Source organism: Oenanthe melanoleuca, chromosome 2, assembly GCF_029582105.1.
Source record: "Oenanthe melanoleuca isolate GR-GAL-2019-014 chromosome 2, OMel1.0, whole genome shotgun sequence".
Classification (NCBI taxonomy): domain Eukaryota; kingdom Metazoa; phylum Chordata; class Aves; order Passeriformes; family Muscicapidae; genus Oenanthe; species Oenanthe melanoleuca.
The window spans coordinates 131,790,429-131,804,001 of record NC_079335.1 but is presented as its reverse complement, the minus strand read 5'-3'; the positions used below and the strand labels follow the sequence as shown (position 1 = coordinate 131,804,001).

Below are 13,573 nucleotides of genomic sequence, written 5' to 3'. Positions count from 1 at the left end.
AAAATCCTCACAAAGCTTTTGAAGACTTACTTTTACCTAGATGTATGCGGACTTAAAAACAAAAGCCTAAATCACTGCTGATCTTCAGTTTTAAGACTAAAGTAAGTTTTATGCAGCTTGAAGAACACTCTTTTCCAAAATGAATAATGGTTTAAAAAGATTGAAACCAAATACCCTTACTCTGCTATTTTGGAATTCAGCCTTACGTCTGTGGTTGTTAGAAAATGGAAAAGAAACCACAAAATAGAAACATTTTTCATATAAGAAAGCATAATAAATCACATAATCACTTTTTGAGATGGTCACTTTCTTTTTTGCAGAGATAAACTGAGGTTCTTCTCAGTGCTTCCATAGGCTGATCAGTGTGCCTTGTAGTTGGGCTGGTCTTTGTGCTGGTTTTGTCTTTCCTCACCTAATGAATTATACTAACCAGTACAGATGAACTGATTTCTGAGATACCCAGTTAGGTTGTATACCTTTTCTTCTTATGCTGATAATGGTCAGATTTTTTTTAAATATCTGTTTTTAGTTCTGAATGTGAGATTTCTAAGTAATGCTCACACTAATTTCATTTTGGTTTTTTGGCCTTGTTATAATAGACTGTACAGTAGTCTTTTGTAGCCCTTCTCTGTACCTGTTCCACTTCACATTTAATGGATTTGAACAGATTATTCCATTATCTCAGATGAGATAATAGGCTTCTTTCTTTCTTGCAAAAATACCTTATTTCTGGTGGATGCCAACTATGCATTTCACTGTTTTTAAGTTCAGCGGGGTAGCTGGTACATTGTACGTTTGGTGTCCTGATTTTGCTTGTGTTTGTGTCACACTGATTGAACTATTCACATTCCTGGATCTTTATGGTGCTGCTGCTTTTGGTTTCAGCAGCTCAGACTGATGAATGCAGCACTTACAAATAGCAAGTATTTTTCATCCATATTTCAGATATCATCTGAATGACTGTTCAAGTTGATTGTGCTAAGAGGTGACTGGAGTGGAAAGGTGTAGGTCAGTACTTGTCTTGGTATTGCTCCTCTTTTTACATGATGTGGTGATTATGGTGTCACTACAGCAATTTTAAAGAGTACTAAGAGGATTTAATTTTAAATTGAAGAAAGAGGAAAGTTTTAGGTTTTATTCATAGATTTGTCATGCTGTTTTGTCCAAGAAGCTCTAAACAGGACTCAAAGGGAAAAAAAAAAAGGAGGAAATAAAACTGCCTAAATGAGTGTGTTGGATCAATAAACTCAGTCAGATTTCTCTTCTACTCTTATTCCTGAGATTCTAGTGGAAATCAGTGTTTACTTTTGTTGTGCCATGTGTTTGTCATAATAGCTGTTGGAGTTTTGGAACAGTTTTCATCTATGGAGGTAAATGGATTATCTTTGTAATAAGAATTGAAAATCTCTGAAAATTCATCTGTGATATATTTTTCTCTCTGTTTCTTTCAGTGACAGCGTATTGGAACTTAGTGTTATGCCAAAAGATGAGGACATCCTTCAACTGGTATGTTTATGAAGCCTCTGTTCAGAGAGTGTGTTACCTAAACAAAAATGTTCTGTTGTTGGTTACAAAGTCTTTGAAGTGTGCTATCAGCAAATAATTAGAGTTAATATATATATTTTTGTACCTCCCTATTTATTTTTCTACTCCTTGCCATGCTGGAAATTTCAGGGGAGTCCAAATATAGGGAGTGTTGTCTTCACATCATATTTCTAGCATGTTAAAAAATACATCTTGTTCATAGTTTTACTGTAATTTGGATTAATTTCATTATGCTAGAATTTTTGAATCGGATGGCTTCCTTTAACTAGGTCCAGTTCTAAAGGAGGCCAAAGGCTATTACCAAATTTTTTAGTTGTGACTGCTGTTAAGTGTTTCTTGATTTTAATCGAGGTCCTGCATGTGTGATAAGATAATCCATCCCTTATTTAGTGTCTCTAAGTTGTAAAGAGCCTTGAATAATACACGATATGTAAGTGCATATTGTGAAGAATCAAAAAACCACCTAGTATATTGATATGCTCTAGTTTATTTTTAATTGGAAGCAGGGGAGAGAAGATGATGACAAGCAGGGTAGATTTTCTTGTTAGTAGTTGGAGAAGTGTGTTTTCTAATTCACACAGAAGTAGTAAGATGACACTGTGTTAAGAAAAACCTATGGGTTTCAGTAGCTGTTTTTCATTATTACAAAAGAAATTAATACGAAAAACAACAAAAAACTTTGTTTTGCATTAAAGTGAAGATAGAAGCTGGTACAGAAACTCTCCAGCTAGGACAACAAGCCAAGATTATTAGAATAGAAGTGGTATTTTGACGACATTTGATGAAGACATATTTCATTAATCCAACACAGAAAATGTTGGGGGCAGGATGTGAGTTTTGATTGCATGAAAAAGTGGGAGAGAAAAAAAGTTATTGTGGTGTTTCTTGGTGGTTGTTTTTTTTTGTTTGCTTTTTTTAGAATTGGAACTGTGAATGTGTATAAATGCAGGAATAATGTTAACATTTAAATTAGCTGAATGCCATATGCATCTAATGCAGTCTTGTATCCATAATAGTGTAAGAATCTGGACAATGCAGGATTTATAGTTTTAAAGTTAAACATTTGTATTTCTCTGGATGAGAAGGTCTTAGGCACATCATCTCTCTGTTGGTGACAAAGTGCAAACTTCAGGTGAAGTAGAGATGAAAAATAATTGGTTGTCTCGATACATAACTTGTTATATCAACAGGTGAGATGCGGGCAGAGGGCAAAAAAAGATTGTTGCCATTACGGGTTAGGAAAAGACATTAACGAAAAGAAAAGGTTTTTCTCTGTGAGGAGATTGAGGGTAAAGAAAAGAGAGAAAAAAATACCTGCCTGTGGAAGTTCTAGAAAAAGATTGGATGTGTAAACAATCTTCAGGCATCATTATGCAAAAGTTTCTTCTGAGTTTTAAGATGTGATATCTGTTGTGGATTTTGTATGTGAGGTTGCTCTGTTGGCAATAGAAAGAGGATTAGGTTTGACAGGTGAAGTCATCATTTTACAGAAAATGCTTTTCTTGACCCTATAGCTTGTGTGAGTTACTTCAGGTGTTCACTGTTGGGTTGGGTCATGATACAGAAGGATTTTATGCTGCTGTTTGCTAGATGCATTTGTTTGGGACAAAGTGAGCTGCTGTTGGGGACTTCCAGTTCCACATGGGATTTTCCAGAGGAAAGCCATGGAGGTGCAGGTGTTTCCTGTGTCCATAAGGGTGAGCACTGGGTGTACTTCCTTCAGTCCTGTCACAAAACACTTCAGTATATATGTTTCCAGGTCAGTCTTCAATGACTGAACTGCAACTTGTGAAAAAACTATGATGATAAAAAGGAATTGCATCTTGTTTTAGCCCACTACACAGGAGGAAAGATTTTAGCATTTCTAAAATAATTTGCAGTCTTTTGGTACAGTACATTCTCAGTAACTTCAGTAGAATGAAGAATCTATGCAATTCCTCTGAATTATAATAGAGGAAAAACTTGCAGCTGAAGCTGTGTTATGTAAGCTATTATAGAATGTTAAGTAACTGAGTTGTTTTCTGTGACGTATGTCACTGTAAATGTCTTCAAATGGTGTCACTCATTGTAAACTGATGTTAAATACTGATATGATGTAAAAATAGCAAAACTTCAAGCACTACTGGATATTGTAGTATGAGCTAATAAATGCTGCATCTAGTGCAGTGGGGATGGAATAGTTTCATTATAGTCAGGAATGATGCTGGTTGTGCTAAATTTTATAGTACTTGGTAGTGTACTCCGTGTGCTCGTGACTGGGGGCTGGAAACACAGATGCTTGTTTCTATCCTTAGTTTGTTATTTATAAACCTTGAGTTTAGTTTTCAGAAATATCCATGTCTGTGAACTTCTTGGTATATTGAAGTTCCTGAAAACACGCCTTCAAATCCATTCATCAGTGGTAACAATGAAGTTCAGTTCACAGGCCATTGCCCCCTATGGCATGTGAACTGTGCTTACTTGGAAGGGAATTACATTGGAAATCCTACCTTTAGTGAAACCAATGTCAGTTGTATTTGTTCACTGGTGTGATGTTGAAAATGTCACTTTGTGGATGGGTAAAAAGATACTTAAGACATCTATATCCGTAACAAAATCTTGAACTCTTGACAGTTGTATGTGTGTTGGGTTTTTTCATGCTTCTCCTCAAATTCGTGATAAATTGACTTAAATTTATCAGAAGAGATTATTTTGAAAAGTTTGTAGGTATTAGGACGATTTTTAAACTAGGAAGAGGAGGATTATTTTTGTCATGTTATCCTCAGTGTTTCAAATTTGATATATCCATATGCAATTTCTGTAGCATTCTCAACCTTTTTTGACAGAATTTTGGCATCTTGTAGGTTTTAGTACCGCTGACTTCATGCAAATGGGAAGATGCATTTAGGTCAACTGCAAATAGTTCGTTTTTCTCAAGTGTATTCAATGAAATTATTACTGTTCTGTGGCCTTTGGATAGCAAGTTTAGTACTAAAATACTGTTTAAATTTTGTCATCTTTCCAGTTGTTTAAAAGCTTCTTGTGCTAGGTAAAAAATACTGAATGTAAAGGTGCTCCATAGAGTAAATTGATTTTCTAAGCCTGTGTACCAGTGAGCATTATTATGAGTATTGTCAATAGGCTTTGTTGTGTCTAACGTGTGTATGTTAGTACATCCTCCATATGCAGGATTTTTGGACCATTTCTGTGGGAATGTTTCACGTTGGAATGTGCTTGCTAATTGTTCCTTGTGTATGTAAAAAATACAGCCTATAGGTCACTGAATTTCTAAGTAACAAGCACTTGAAAATAACACTTTTTGAAAATTAGTATTTTTAATAAGATCTGCATTGGAGCTGCTTATTTGAAAGGTCATTTGTAATGTAGCATATTAATCATTATATATGGTGCTTATTACAGGTAAATATATGTAGATACTATTTTGTAGACGTATATAACTATGTTGTGTATAAACATATATGCTATAGGTAAGGTATCCTTTTTCTTCACCATTCATTTTCTTGCACTTTTCTCACTACACACTCAGTTAAAAGTTCATCTTACCTAACTTTTAGCCTACCTCCAGTAGTTTAATTTCTAAAAAACATTTCCTTACAGGAGTTGCCCCAAAAGGTAAGAGGTTACTTCTGATCTTTGGTGTTGTCACCATTAAATTTTATTAGTGTCCAGTTCTGCTGAAATGTGCCTTAGCCTTCCAGAAGGAACTTTGCAGTTTCATTTACAGAAAGATGTTATTGACCTTTCTATGAATAATGGTAAAGGTGGACATAAAAGAGGGCTGTTTTACTGCTATGTTATTTTTATAAATTTAGTTAAATCTTAATCTTTTCTCAGAATTACAAACCAGTGAAGCTGCAGATCAGTAACTGAAATGTTTCTATTGTCATAGATAGTAGAGGAATCAAAAATCCTAGATGGGAATGACCAGGAAAATGAGTAAAAGTCAACTGAAACACAGATTTTTTTTTTAATTTTTTTTTTTGTTCTTTCTAGTCAGGTGATGTGGAAATTTTCAGTATATTGTAAGGTTTGTACAGTAGAGAAGAGTATGCTGCATTATCATTTCTGAACTTAGAACTTTTGTGGGATTTGGTGCTTCTCAAGGCCTTGTAATATCCTGAAATCGCCAGCTGTGCAGCTGTAATTTTAATTAAAAAATAAAAGAGAAAACCTTCCCCAACAACTGCAAAAAGAAAAATAACTTAAATGAGGAAGTGTATCCTAGAGTTTTCCCTGCCTCAGTAACCTCGTGTCTCTGACTACAGGTCTGCCCACAATTGGCTTCAGTGTTAAAGACTTCCAGTTTAATTTTGTTTCTCTTCCTGTGACCATCCAGTTGCACCGGACCTAATGGAGCAACATGGAAAACTCTGAAATATTTTAATTTGCTTTATCTTTTAATAAGGATAGAGATATTTTTCTGAGTAGCTGTATTTAGTCCAGAGACTTGGAGCACTATTTTGCTTCCAGATTTTGTACTGACAGTTACTGATATGTACAGAGGTTAATATTAAAGCTGTGGCAGCAAGTACAGTGGAAGACAGAGTGTGTCTGAAGACACAGTGACCTAGAAAAGACTTAAGTTTTCTTGTTGAACACTGCATGTTAGCAAATACCATTTTCATCAACCCTCCCAACCACAGTTTAGACTTTACAAGGCAGTCTCTCTTATACAACTTGTATTTGGAAATAAAATTTATTTGGCCTAAGGCATTAAATTTTGTATACTGAAAATGCATTGCCTTTAGGAAGAAAGGGTATGCGGTTTTTGGTTTTTTTTTCAAATAACATTATCTGACTGTAGTGTTTGGGTGTTTCAGAGTCAAATGAAAGCACTTTTGAGCTGTATTACTAATATTCTTGCCAGAAAAAACTGTAACTAGAAAGTATTTCCTTTTTATGAGAGCTGTAAACCTTTTCTGGTGTGCAGTTCACGTACTCATGATGACTGTGAGACTAAGTTAAGACTAGGGAAGAGAACAATTTAGTAGTGAAGAAATAAAATCTGAAGCTAAACTGATTGGAGAAGGAAGGAAGAATGCCTCAAGCTCAGTCTTGCAAGGAGTTGGGCATGTTAGCTTCTGGTTCATCAAAGTGCTTATCACCAATTTAGTAAATAGTTTTGTTGAAATCAGTGTTGATATTTGTCCTGTAGTGTAGTGAAGCACACTCATCCTCACTGAAATATAGGGCTGCATGTTTTTGTGCATTTGGGCTAATTGGTTTAGGATATGGTGGTTTGAGCTCTTGAAAGTACAGGGTTTCACTGTGATTCTTTCCCACAGGAATCCTCATGCATTTGGCTGTTACTGTTCTAACATTTAACAGTGCAAAATCAAGGGGGTAAAAGTGGGACCAAAGCCCTTCAGCTGAATTTTAGGTGGTTAATTAAATACCTTGTAAAATGGTTTATTTGCTTAAAACGTATTTTGCCTATCATAGGGCATGAATGTATTACCTTAGGAGTTAAACCCTTAATGGTTGTACAAATTCACAGTCAAAAATTAATCCTTTACCATAGGAGTTTGCAAACTTTGTGCAAACAAAACCAGATTGCAAGGTGGGAAGAAATGGTACCCAATAACTAGAAACACGCTGAGTTCTTACTGTAAGAGCAGCAATTTTCTTCTTGTAGTAATTGTTGCAAAGCTGTTATCCATCAGAGCAGTTAATGTCACTTGAAATTGCTGCATTTGTATGGTAGTCTTTTAAAGCTGTCGTTGTTTTGAGAAGGTGAAAAAGAGCTCATTAAACATCTAGACTAATTTTGGATCATGTTGGAACTTCTGAATAACTGCTGAGTATCCAGTTCTGGAAATTGAAATGACTTGGTGTCTGAATCAGGAGCATCACTAATCTGGATACTAAAAAAATATTTTTGTTCTCCAAGTTGCGAGCCTTTTTTGTTTGGGTTGATTTGGCTTTTGTTTTTTGAACACTTAAAATTCAGCCGTACCCTAATGACATTTTTATGAACATATCCTGTTGCAGCTACTTAGAGATTAAGGTACCATTATCCACGTGATTTATTATTAGAGAAACTAAACAGAGAGTAATATTCAAGCTGTGTTTTATGTGTTTGCATAATATGCTAAATATTAAAACAATGTATGAACTAATAAATACATTGATGTATTTCACATTTCTTAGTCTCTAAACATCTTCTAAAAATCTCATCACTTTGTGCCTAAAGCAGTTAAAATATTTCATTAGTAAAGAAGCTAGTCCTTCAGTGTGACATTTGCAGGACAAATCCATCAGTTTCTTTGTAATTTGCATTATTTTCTGTAGGCCCTTAATCGGAGCTATGAAACAAAGATACCAAATATTTTTTGTGGAAATATCACAGTCCTGTCTATAAACTTTCTTTTTCTTGGAAGTGTGTTCTGCTTTGTTTCAGTGCTTTCTTGGGTAGTGGGTGAAATGAGGTTGAGAGGAGAAATACACTTTCCAGTAACTGTCTTACACAGAACTGGCAGTCTGTCTGTCTGGATATACCTTCAGTCATGGAAACAGACTTGTTTTTGGGAGGAGAAAACCTAGTTGTCATTTTGGGAATGCTGTCTTCTGAAGGTGATATTTTAATACCTGTGATAAATTTTGTCAAGAACTGAGAACTGATTTTTTTATCCTCACTTGTAGTCTTGAGCTACAATCAGAACACACGAGCTTTGGAATTTAGCCTTCTTGCTGTCAAAGTCAATGAAGCATTGTTTGTCAGGGGGAATGTTTTACAAAAACACAAATGGAGTGTTTTCTGTTGGTGTAATGTGTACATTACATCCCAGAGAAGGTGGGATATCAGCTGTTTTTTCAACTGTATAAATTGTTAATTATTTTCCAATTAGAGGGCAGTAGATGATGGGTTTTGTTTGTCTTGCATACCAGAATGATCTTGTTCAATCTGGTTTTAGAGAATTCAGCATCTCTTCCAATTTTTCAGCTTAATTCTTCATAATTCTCTTGTTTAATTTTAAAATTTAATTTCTTTATTTAATTCATCACAATCTTAAATAGCTATTTAAAGGTTTAGAAATGTGTCTCTTCATATATTCCTTCCCCCCATTAAATGTGTCAGTGGAAGCCTGTCCTGATTTTTACTGTGAGTGGAGGAAAAAAAAATTACAAATCACATGAGGAGAGTGTTTCTGCAGCATCATTCCTCTAATTTTCAGCTCTCACATACACCGTGAAAGCAGCTGCAGTCAGCTGACAGTTCGTGGTCGTGTTTGGATATATGTGAGGAAGGGGCGTGCTGTTTTAAATGCATAATAAAGCCCTTGTTTCGTCACCAGGAAGCAGGGATGGATGGTAGCAGCCCAGGGAAATGAGAGACACTTATGTTGCTGTAGTGGAAGGGAAATCTCATCACACGGAGCCAGAGCTCTCTGCAGGCAGCTGTAGGGATGCACCAAGGCAAAATGGCACTAACATATTTTGCTTTCTGTAAAGGTACAGGATAAACATAAGGAGCAGATAAAAGCCTGAGATGGACGTGCTCACAAGGAGGGTGAAGTTATTTTTTATGCTGTACTGCTCTTTATATCTGTTGGTACCTTCCAGTGAAATCGGTGTGGCTGTATTTTTAGCTTGCTGTAGTCAACATCAATATGACAAGATAATTCTGTCTTTACATCTGTAAGCAGTTTTTACTGTATTTTCCTGTTTTCTGCCAGCTGCAGTTTACAAAGGATGTCACAGCACTGGTAAGAAATGTACAGTAGCCATTTCTCTGATGGTTTTGTAAGGCATGTTTTTCTCAATGATTTGTGAGAAGCAAGAATATGAAACAAGAAGTTTGGAAATGAGCTAGATAGTCTGAGCTGAATTTTCTTCATAATGCTGATTTCTTGATTTGTGGTTTGTGCCTGTGTTATTGGTCTGTTTTAGTGTGCTTTAATATTTTGCACTTCACTAATGCTCGGTATAACATTGCAGCAGTATTGCAAATGCCTCGCCCTCCTCTCTACTTTGCTCTGTGTTAATTTTATGGCTGCACTTGGGCTTTTATAACTGTCTACTCCTAAGAAAGAGCACATTGATATACTGGAATTGAGCATGTTATGATTTGAACAGGAAATGCTGTAATAGAACTCCTAAGTGTGTAAAAGCCCTGATAAATTATTTTAATCTTCTGTTACATTGGCAGGTTCTGCATTGCTCTTTATTTCATTATGTTCAAACTGAACAAAGTCATGCTGAAGTTTTTCAATAACAGAATATTGTTTAAGTATGCTGTATGCTTCTCATTGATTTATTATTTTGAATGTTCTGTTAATTTCACAATGACAAATGCTGCTTTCAGAACTGCTGCAGAAACGTAGTAAGTGTAACATAACCATTTTTTTTCTTAGGAGTCAGGTTGTTATGCATGAAGATGCAAAGTGCACTAAGGAAATTAGAGATTTCAGTTTGGGTTTCAATAGTGCATGGACAGTGGTGAATATGTATGAATTTTCATATTATTTATACCTCAAAGTTAAAAATGCTAAATATCATTAATATTTTTTGCACTAAAATTCTTGTACCATGTACTTGCTGTCTTCTGTAAAATATGACTTACAGGGTGTTGTCTCACAACAATGTGTTACTGCTTCAATTTACTCATTATATGTTTAAGAATGGTAGCTTTTTTGTAGAAGACATCTTAGAGGAGTGTGTGCGTATGTATATTTGTCTGTACTTTTCATATGTACTGCATTAAGTGAACAGAGTTGTTTAATACCCGAAGTGTATAGAGAATTTTCTAGTGCTAGTTGAATTTATTACGCAGCATTTTAACCTATCGATTGCTGTGAAATTCCAATTTCCAGCAATGGGAGGCTTAAATGAGAAAAATATGTGAAATACCATGTTAGGAAGCAGAATTCAAGGGGAGAAAAATTGTTGTCTGTTCATGGATTTTGAGAAACCTGACTCAGTGCCCTACTTGCAGTATTTCCTAGAATTGGTCATCAGTTCTGTTTTTTAATTGTTGAGGGATTGTATGCCATGATTTTGCTTGTTCTGTTTCTGTTCACTAAGGGGATGGAATGCTGGTTTTATCTTTTGAACTAACATTTTGCCTGAAATTAGGGGGAGTGTGAATTTTGAACCTGTGTTCCCCTCCCTTGAAGCTTGCTCATGCAAATACTAGATGACGAACTTTTCTTTTTCCCTTACTGCTGAATACTCACTTAATCTTCTCTCCACAGGCGTATTCTCAAGATGCCTACCTGAAAGGCAACGAAGCCTACAGTGGCAATGCCCACAACATACCTGAACCACCACCCATATGTTATCCACGCCTGACATCCACAGCCTCTGTTAAGGCACCAGCTGGAGACAAGCTCCCGTCTGACTTCTCGCTGGGGAAGCAGCAAGTCAGTAGACCAGTCCGGGCATTGGCACAGCCAGAGAGGGCCTACAGAATGGAAATACAAGTGCCTCCATCACCAACAGACATTGCAAAATCAAATACAGCCGTGTGTGTTTGCAATGAAACTGTAAGGACTGTTATTGTGCCTTCTGAGAAGGCTGTAGATTTGCCGTCTTGCAGAAATAACCATGCTGGTCCATCACACAGGACAGAGGAAGTAAGATACGGCTTAAAAGATCAAACCAATCTGAAAGCATGGACCACATCACCACCGTCTTTAGTGTCCACTGCCATTGTACTTCCCCAGACTCCAATAACAAGACCAGTTGATACAACTGGAACAGTAGGTAAAGCTTCAAATTATGTAGTATGTCCAGAAGGCATCCCAAACACTAGATCTTCTACTCAAGCCACAGAGTCGCCCTCAGTCTCTACTAATCACTACAGTTCTCCAGCCTCCCACCAGCATATAGACTGGAAGACCTACAAAACTTACAAGGAGTACATTGATAATAGGCGCATGCACATGTATGGCTCCCGAACAATACAGGAAAGGTTAGACAGCTTGAGGGCAGCCTCTCAGAACACAACTGAGTATAATCAGGTGGTGCCAAATCGCACTGCTTCTCAGGTACGGCGCAGGAGCACCTCTCACGACAGGGTTCCGCAGTCTGTGCAGATCCGGCAGAGGAGTGTATCCCAGGAAAGGCTCGAAGAGCCCGTGTTGATGAAAGAGTGGCCACGAAGTGCTTCTCAAGATACTCTAACTTCGCCTTCGGTCAATGCTAGAAATCACAGGGCTCGGTCATGGGATTATCTCAGCAAACAGGGTGAAGTGCTAGAAAATTTTCATTCTGACAATATGATTGCAGATGCAAATGGAGATAGGAGAAAGACTTACAAATGGACAGGGTTTACTGAACAAGATGATCGGCGAGGTATTTATGACAGATCTAGACAACATGCATTTCATATGTCCCTTCGAGGTCAAAATTTTCCTATTGCTCCAAATACTTATATTTCAGATAACAGGAGAACAGGTAGTAGAGCTTCTCTGCCTGGTTCTCACTTCCAGAAAGTTTCACCAGATATTAAAATGTTACAGCCTTCTCGCGATTCGCAGACTCCTATGGGAGTTTCAAAATCTGCAGGTGTTTCACAAGAGAGGTTGTCTCTCACACCAGCTAGAAGTTCTAGAAGTAGCTCTCTGAAGAACTCAGCTCCCTATGCAGCAAAACCATCAATTCCCCTTAACCAGGGCCTGGATGCTATTGCCAGCAAAGACCAAAGAACAGTAAATCACTTGCATCAAAGCAGTCCGTTAAACCAACAGTCGAGGATCCGAGCTGAGGGTGCCCCAGATCACAAAGCAGAAACTGGTAAAACCATCCAGCCCTCCTCTCTGGCTCTAGCTTCCACCAAACTTGTTCAGCCAACAAGTGAGTGTTTAACTACCTCTGACAATGTAGATGGTTCCATCAAACAAAAGATTCAGGGTTTTGAAAGGGAAGATGTTCGTGAGTCTGAAAGTGTGCAAATGGATGTTCAGGGAAATGACAAAGACACAGTGGTCATGCGGGACAAAACACCTTCTGGCCACCAAACTCCTCAACCTTTGAGACATCAGTCCTACATTCTTGCTGTAAATGACCAAGAGGCAGCCTCAGACACTACCTGTTGGTTACCTAATGATGCTCGAAGAGAAGTCCACATAAAAAGAATAGAGGAAAGGAAAGCATCAAGTTCCAGCCCACCTGGTGACTCTTTGGCTTCAATTCCATTTATTGGTGAGTTAAATGATTTCAGTATACATCAAATTCTTTTCTCTCCTAAAGTTGATGAAAAACACCGTGCCAGGTAGCTGACTGCTATTCCTGTAAACCCTGAGTTTGAGGCATGGGAGATTTTTTCTCATCTAAAATAACTTAAGGTTAGTACAAGTAAAAATATTTTTCAGTGGAGAAAAAAAAATCTGTTTTGTTTGAGGGTCCTGGAGAATGACCACAAAAAAGACCACAGTGATGTAATATTTTTCTAGAGTTTTCTTTAACCCTCTGGGTAAGTCTGTGTTACATAACTCCATCTGGTTATCACTCCACATAATGTTGTGATGTTACGTATATGGACAACTAACATTTGCAGCACCTTTTAAATGCTTTAACTTCTCTAATATAAAACATAATTGAAATTCAGTACAGAGAAAATATGGATGCAAATCCGTATAAGAGTGATTTGTGGGGAAAAAAGAAGTTTTTCAGCTGAATGGGAATGGTGAATGCTTTCTGAGACAGATGGGGAATAGATGAAAGCTGTTTCAGGTGAAGGGATAGCAATAAAAAGCAGTGGCTTTGCAAGTAAAGACACTAATGTGGATATGAATGAAAGGGTTTGTGGAAGCAGGATCTGAGAAGCCTGAAAGATTTGCCTGTGTGCTGTGACACAGACAGGGTTGGAATTACAGGGAGCTTATGGGGGTGGGTTCTGAAGAGGAAAGGAACCAAAGGAAGGATTGGAAATAGAAGAAAAAAAAAATTGAATGTTGGATATGTGATGAATTAGTGTCTTCTGCTGAAGAGAGAGTTACTCTGTCAGAGCATTTCTGTTCTAAGCTTTTTGTTCTATCCAAGTAGTCAATGCCTCTCTTGTCTTTGTCCTGCTGTTTTTCTTGGG

The 13,573-nt window shown here is 37.1% G+C and overlaps 1 protein-coding gene across 4 annotated transcripts in view; it reads left to right on the top strand.

Annotated features, from left to right (window-relative positions):
- ARHGAP21 (Rho GTPase activating protein 21) overlaps positions 1-13,573 on the top strand; it is a 110,602-nt gene that overhangs the window by 68,935 nt on the left and 28,094 nt on the right. For all 4 annotated transcript variants that reach the window (XM_056483264.1, XM_056483266.1, XM_056483263.1 and 1 more), the window contains 2 exons: positions 1,452-1,506; positions 10,740-12,690. In XM_056483264.1, coding sequence (XP_056339239.1) covers positions 1,452-1,506; positions 10,740-12,690 — 2,006 coding nt within the window. The remainder of the gene's footprint in view (positions 1-1,451; positions 1,507-10,739; positions 12,691-13,573) is intronic.